Genomic DNA, 7,551 nt, shown 5'->3' on the forward strand with positions numbered 1-7,551 from the left:
AGGTATGAAAAGACTAATGTGGTTAAAGTATGTCAAAAATAAACGTACTAAGGTATAAAAATCGTGACACAAGTATGAAAAAAAATCACATCAAATTTGTTAAAAATCAAGGTACTAAGTTATCTAAAAGGTGACCTAGACATGAGTAATGTGAATTAGATATGAAAAATACTATCGAAGTACTAGAGTACAAAAAATGTAATCTACATATAAATAATGTGACAAAGTTACAAAAAATATGACTAAAATACTAAGGGACGAAAAATGTGATTAAGGTATTAATGTACAAAAGATATAACTTAAGACAAAGAATCTAATTATGATAGGAAGAATGTGATCTAAGGTATTAAAATACAATTAATGTGACATAGGTACAAATAGTATGACCAACGTACACAAAATGTTATTAATGTATAAAGATACAAATACAAATACAAAAAAAATATGACTAAGTTATGAAATGTATAATTAAAATACTAAGGTATGAAAAATATAAGTTAAGTACAAAGAATGTGATCAAATACAAAAATTATGACCAAGGTATGGAAAATGTGACTTGGGTATATTAAGGTACAAAAAAATTGTGATAGGTACCAAGGTATCAAAAATGTGACCAACTTAAGTACAAAAAATATGACTTAGATATGAAAAAATTTATCAAAATACAAAACATGTTATCAAGGTATAAAAGAACTAAGGTATGAAAAAAGTCACAATGGTACTAAATTATGAAATTTGTAGTCTACATAGGAAAATAAAACTAAGGTACAAAAAATGTAACCACAGTATGAAGGTATAAAGAATAAGTATAAAATATCTATAAAAATTTTATACGTGGTGAAGAAGCTTGTACGGTTTGGGAAGGGGTTTTGATTGATCAAAAAGAAAAATATACTTCAACCGATATGCCCTTAGGCACGACCTTACATAATATAGAAATCACATTTGGAAAGGGTGGACAATTAGCTAGAGCGGTGGGTGCTGTAGCGAAACTGATTGCAAAAGAGGGGAAATCGGCCACATTAAAATTACCTTCTGGGGAGGTCCGTTTGATATCCAAAAATTGCTCAACAACGGTCGGACAGGTGGGTAATATTCGGGTCATATTTGTATAAAATAAACAAAAGAATTTTACACCAAAATAATGAAACTTGTATAAAATAAACAAAAGAATTTTACACCAAAATAATGAAACTTTCAACTTGGTAATATTTTCTTTAATTAATACAAGCAATATTATTGACTTGTAACTTGATAGCATTATCTTTGATGGAGGTAATCCACATGATTTTTAAATTTAAACCCTAAATTGTCAAGTAGGTTTCAAAAGAGAAAGCGTAATAGCAAATATTTTGTAAAATAATTTATTTTTTTAATTAATAATATATATCAACAAAATTCCATTACAGTGAAATTACTGCCCTACCCATGGAAATGTCTAATGGCCGAAATACCCTTCTCAATGCATTAGGGTTTTACTTCGTTCTCATCGTCAAAAACCCAGAAGCAGAGTCGCTCGGGAGGTGAGGGAGAGTTGTTGGCTGCCGGTCTCTTCTTCGCAGCTCTGTAAACATGGGTAAGCCCTAATACCTCTCTCTCTGCGCTTCTCTATCTACTTCTCTTTCTAACTCACAGTCTGAGACATGGGCTTCTGTGCGTGGTGTAGGTATCTCACGAGACTCCATGCATAAGAGGCGGGCAACTGGAGGCAAGAAGAAGGCCTGGAGGAAGAAGCGAAAGTAAAAAAAAAAATTCTTTGTATATTTCCTTTCTTTTTTTTTTTTTTGTGCCGAATGATAGTACAAATTCCCCCACCTCCACTGTTTGTTTGCTGAGAAAATGAAGGAAAAGGGAAGGAAATAAAATAGTGCTTTTAACCTCTTCTTTCTCTGTTCTTTTAGTGTCTTGGAAATGAAATGATCAGCTCACTTTTGTTGGATAGTTGTACTAGGCTCTGTGGATTCCCAGGAATGTTAATCGTGTTTTTATTGGTTTTCTTCCTAGGTTTTCTCGGTAGCCAAACGTCATTTTGCATTTTTGCTTTCTAAGCTAGTTTTTTACAGGTTAGAAATTTCTTACCTTGTGGATGTTATGTTGTGCATTAATGTGGAGGCCTCTGTTTCTTTCAGCATTCTGTGTCATAACTTTTTGTCATTCTGTATTTATTTCTCTTCAGTAGGAGATTCACACTTCATTAACAACATCTGTCCTTTTTTTTTTTTTTTTTATTTGAAGATGATGTACCCAAGAAACTAGAGACCTTGATTTTGCAATGCCTATGCAACTATTTTTGCTTTGGTTTGTTGAGTTGAGCTTTTGCATTTTCAAGAAATGAAAGTAATGGGAATTTTTCGCATAGAAAAACAATCAGAAGAAATAGATGAATTTTTTTATATGGTGAAAAATAAATATGAAAAATATGCAAACATAGCCATATATATCGGAAGCATGAAGTATAGAGTAATATATGATCAATTTCATGAAAGAAAGTAGAATTAAAGAATTAAACTATATATACCATATGAAATATGAATCATTAATAGGTCCATCACAAAAACTACACAAAGTAAGCTTTTTAAATTTTCAGATATGATTTTTAGTTCCAAATTCTAATTAGGGATTTATACTTCTATGTTGATATATATGTCTTTTTATGTCATCTCCAAAGTTTCAACTTTTCATATTTGTCATCATTTTTTTCCTCATTAAATAATAATAATAATAATAATAATAATAATAATTTTTGTTGTTGTTCTTATTATCGTTATTATTATTATTATTATAAAAATAAATCTATTATATTAAGTTTTTATTCACCAATTGTTATTGTTTTCAATGTCTAACATCCAAATAAAAATTCTCCAAATTGTAAGAATAAATTTACTTAATTTCTAATATGATTTTTAACAACAAGAATGTAGTTTATCATGTAGAATTATTTTGCATCTCTCCTTTTTATGATCAATTTCTCATGTCACTATATATATTTTAATAAGTTAATAAAATAATTCTTTCAAGAAAGAAAATTTTGAATTTAACATAGTTAAAGGTATATGTATTGTTTTATCATTGTATCACATATTGTATATGGTATCATATGGATATCATAAGATGAGTTTAAGATAAGATAAGGATTGTGATATATATTAGTTTCTACAAAAAAAAAAGTGTATTGTATCGTTGTATCATGTCATAAGGTTTTAACAACTTTGTAAATAATTATTAAAATTGCTGATGGACCTTTTTATTTTAAAAGACTGCGTTTAATTTTTGCATGCTTCCATATGCTTAGTTATATGGCAAATTTTTGGTTAAAGCATCTGATTATCATTTTTTTCCTGGCCTTTGTAGGTATGAGCTTGGTCGTCAACCTGCCAATACCAAGCTATCAAGCAACAAGACAGTGAGGCGAGTTCGCGTGAGGGGAGGCAATGTGAAGTGGAGGGCCCTCAGGTTGGACACTGGGAACTATTCATGGGGTAGTGAAGCTGTCACCCGCAAAACGCGTATCTTAGATGTGGTTTATAATGCCTCGAACAATGAACTGGTCAGAACACAAACCTTGGTGAAAAGTGCAATTGTTCAGGTGGATGCAGCCCCATTCAAGCAATGGTACCTTCAGCATTATGGCGTAGACATTGGTAGGAAGAAGAAGACTACTGCTAAGAAGGAAACTACAGAGGTACCATAGACGCTTTCTTAAAATCTACATTTTCATATATGCATATTCAATTATTTGCCCATTATTATTTTTGTAACTGCTACATTCGTCTTTTCTGTAAATATCATTTTTTTTTATAAGTGAGTAAAAGTATTGTATTACCATTTCTGTAAATTTCAATTGCACTTTCATGTCTCCAATTGATGGCTCATAGAGCAAAATGTCTGCTTTGTCACCGTAGTTCTTGGCTTACAATGCACATTCAATGTAAAAATGTTTTTGTAGATGCAACTCAATCTTTCATTGCATACTCTGGTGTAGGTAGTTCTTGGCTTACAATACACATTCAATGTAAAAATGTTCTTGTAGATGCAACTTGATCTTTCATTCCATACTCTAGTGTAGGTAGGTGTCCCTCTTGTTCTAGCAACCAGATAAATCTGTGTACTTTGATCTCATATAATTGATCGTAGATTAAAGGTCTTGGACTCCATGGTTTTTTATCTCCACAGTAAGTGTGGGGGTTTTCCATGTAAAAATTCTTGTGTCTCTTGCTTGATCTTTAATTACTTTGATTATCCCTAATATCTCCAGGTTTAAATTTAGGTTATTTTATTGAACTCTTATATTGTAATCTTTAAAAAACACCCACTCACCCCCTCTAGGTGTTACCCTACTAGACAAACAGTTTTTCAGTTTCTTTTATGGGGTTGAATGTCGGGGTGGCTCATTGGAAAGATGGTGAGACTACTAGCCCCAAAGGGAGAGAACCTCACACTAAGTCTCGTGTCTTATGTTCCAACCAAAACTTGTGTCCTCTTTGGAGACGGTAATATCTTTAATGGCATTAATTTAAATTATCATAGTGCTGTATGTAAGGCATTTTTATGACTGGTCTTTCATTTCTTAGCATAGTCTCTCATGACAATATCACAATGGCTCCCTGATTTAGCTCTCCCTGTCGCATTATCTAACCATTCTAGAAGTCCCCCTTATCTTCATCCATGGTTCCTTAAAATAATTATCCATGTTTTTCTGAGTGGTCTTTTCCACTCTGCCATCTAGAGAACAACAATCATCTCTGTTAAATATATCCTTCATGTTAGCTATTTGTCTCTTTTTGGGAAATTCATCGTGGTGAAGGTGGACACTTGGCTCGCTGAAAATTTATTACAGTTGAAATTTTATTCTTTGTTATGTACCATTTGCATATTCATTGAATTCATTCTGTTTTTGCGTACATTTTAAAGAACATTGTATGTCTAGCAGGCATTCTCTAGGGTCCTTAACAGTAACATGAGAGAGATGTGAGATTGAATGCGATTTGTTGATTGTTTTACAGGAACTACAGTTTTGAGTTTGTTCTATTAACTGCAGCATTACTGCCCGTTACTCATCTTCTGAATACTTGTTTAATTGGAACATATTGTTTGGCAATGCAATCAAAATTTGCTATTCCAGATTCAATTGTCATCCACATCTAGACAGCACACAAGTTGACAAGTTTACTTAAAACGCATTGTCCTTTTGTGCATCACTCTTGCACAAAAGTTAGCCCCTCCCTTGATGGATCTTTATTCCAAACTCCGTCCCAAACTGTCAAAAACATTTTTGATTTGGCAGTCTTTTGCTTGGATGTATGATGCAATGGATTCCACCAAATTGATCTTGAAATCAATCATTTAGATCAACTATTCCGATGCTCTTCAGAGCTTGATATGTGAATCCACCGAGGATTGCCCCCACAGCAAGGGGCTAATAGCACTATTATTTAGCATATCTATTTGTGTTGACATAGACAGAAAATACATGTGGACATGTATCAGCACACCTATGCATGTTTCGATTTTTCTTGAGATTGTATCGGCTTTGCTGTTTTGTGCTGGTTTCTTGTCAAAGCATTGAGGTTTCACCTCTGTAATTGGTTCATCCACTTCCAGCTCAATATATCTAACCTTTTACTTCCTGGGTATATGCCTCTACTCCTAAAAATTGGAATTTTGCTGGGGCTTGTCCTTTCAAGACTAGATGTACTGTTGTCTATTTTTTATGGTATATTTTGCTTTAAATAAATGAATTTCATATGTATTAGCAGGAGGGAGAAGGTGGTGCCACAGAGGAAACAAAGAAGAGTAACCATGTTCTCCGCAAGCTTGAGAAGCGCCAACAAGATCATAGACTTGATCCTCACATTGAAGAGCAGTTTGGCAGTGGTAGATTGTTGGCTAGCATCTCTTCCCGACCAGGTCAATGTGGCAGAGCTGATGGGTGAGTTAGAAGACACAATATTTTTTTTGCAAGCATACTCTGTCTGTTGGTTTACCTGAAATCGTTCCCATAAAAATTCCAATTGCAGATACATCTTGGAAGGAAAGGAACTGGAGTTCTATATGAAGAAGATTCAAAGGAAGAAAGGCAAGGGCAGTGCTGGTGCCGCCTAATTAAATGTGCAAGCTGGTTTCTTGTTCTTTCTTATTCCTCAAATGGTTGTCATTTTTTGGTTATGGTAATATCATAACTGATAAAAATTTTGAGAATTTTGCATGTCAGACTAAATGGTTTTGACTTTTTCTCTTCGGGTAGTTTGGTTCTTGGTTTTGTTTCCCATACCAATGTTTAGCAGAACATGAAATGTATTTGGAAAGCATGTCTTCTTATACAGGTGTTGTTTGCTGTTGCTTAGGCACAACTGTAACTTTGAAAACCATCCCTCTAAAATGGAGGTCTTTTGGAAGTGATATTGAGAGAATTAGAAACGCCTCATATGACGCGAAAGGGTTTCCTTGTAAAAATTAGGTGTTTGATGAACTTTTGAAAGTCATTTTGAAAAACTTGGAGAATCACTTGAGTGATTCCTAGAGGGGGTCTCATTATAGGTGATTATTCTAAAAATCACTTTGATGGTCCTTTTGGGTGCCTTTCCAATCACTTGATAGCGAGGAAAAAGAGCCAGTCTTAGAGTGCATTTGAGAGTGATTCTAAAAGGCGTTTTTATTATTACTAAAAGCCTGTTTGATAGTAATTCTAGGAAACACTTTTAATTTTTCTAATACTTTAAATTTTTTATCATTCAAGTATTAGAAATGTTATAAACATTTTTTAGAATCACTCCCAAACGCACTCCAACACTCTAAAATTTGAATGATAACAAATTCTGAGTATTAAAAATATTAAAAACGCTTCCTAAAGTCACTACCAAATGGGCTCTTAGTTTTTATCATGGTCTTATTTTAGTATTTAGGTTTTATTTCTTTGTGATTTGATCTCATTTATTTAATAGTTATGATCATATACATCAATAAATAGAACTTAGAGTGAAGTTTAGTATTGATGCCATAGGATTTTTTTCTCATATTCATTGGGTTTACCAAGCAAACTTTTGTTGGGCTTTTGTTTTGGTTTGGTGTTTTTTTTTTTTTTTTCTAATTATAAAACTTCCATTTCTTTTCTAAAATTCATTGGGATAAAATTTTAAGTGAAAATTTTAAAATTATTATAGGCTATGTTTGATTCCCCAAAAATTCTAAGAAAAGAAAAAAAATAATAAAGAAAATGATTTTTTTTCATGTTTGGTTTTAACATTGAAAATAGGAAATAAAATCAAATATAATTAAATTTAAATAAAAATATATATTGAAAATTATTTAACTTTTACGTAAAAGATGAAAAATAGGATAAATGAATTTGAAGTAGTATATAAAATAATTTATTGATTTAAACCTATTTTTTTATTTTTCTTCACTTTTTATTTTTTTTCTATTTTTCTTTTTTCTTTTTTTTCATTTGTATTTTTTTTTCATATTTTTCGAAAACCAAACATAACTTTAGGGTTATTGGAAAGTTTAAAAGGGAAATAAAATAAAGAAGACAATTATAGAGGAGAAAAAGGT

General features: G+C 32.0%; 1 protein-coding gene across 1 annotated transcript; it reads left to right on the top strand.

The window, feature by feature from the left end:
- The first annotated feature begins 1,434 nt into the window (after positions 1–1,434).
- LOC100257147 (small ribosomal subunit protein eS8) lies at positions 1,435–6,320 on the top strand. The gene is made up of 5 exons (XM_002269006.5): positions 1,435–1,576; positions 1,667–1,739; positions 3,352–3,682; positions 5,757–5,929; positions 6,018–6,320. The coding sequence occupies exons 1-5, from the start codon at positions 1,573–1,575 to the stop codon at positions 6,100–6,102; spliced, it is 666 nt and encodes a 221-aa protein (XP_002269042.2). The 5' UTR covers positions 1,435–1,572; the 3' UTR covers positions 6,103–6,320.
- Positions 6,321–7,551: the final 1,231 nt, after the last annotated feature.

This window comes from Vitis vinifera, chromosome 5 (assembly GCF_030704535.1).
Source record: "Vitis vinifera cultivar Pinot Noir 40024 chromosome 5, ASM3070453v1".
Taxonomy (NCBI): Eukaryota; Viridiplantae; Streptophyta; class Magnoliopsida; order Vitales; family Vitaceae; genus Vitis; species Vitis vinifera.

Excerpts from the sequence above, each read along its gene's own strand:
- LOC100257147 (XM_002269006.5), top strand. Across the intron at positions 1,740-3,351 it reads GCCTGGAGGAAGAAGCGAAA|GTATGAGCTTGGTCGTCAAC; the intron begins GTAAAAAAAAAA and ends TGGCCTTTGTAG. Across the intron at positions 5,930-6,017 it reads CAATGTGGCAGAGCTGATGG|ATACATCTTGGAAGGAAAGG; the intron begins GTGAGTTAGAAG and ends TTCCAATTGCAG.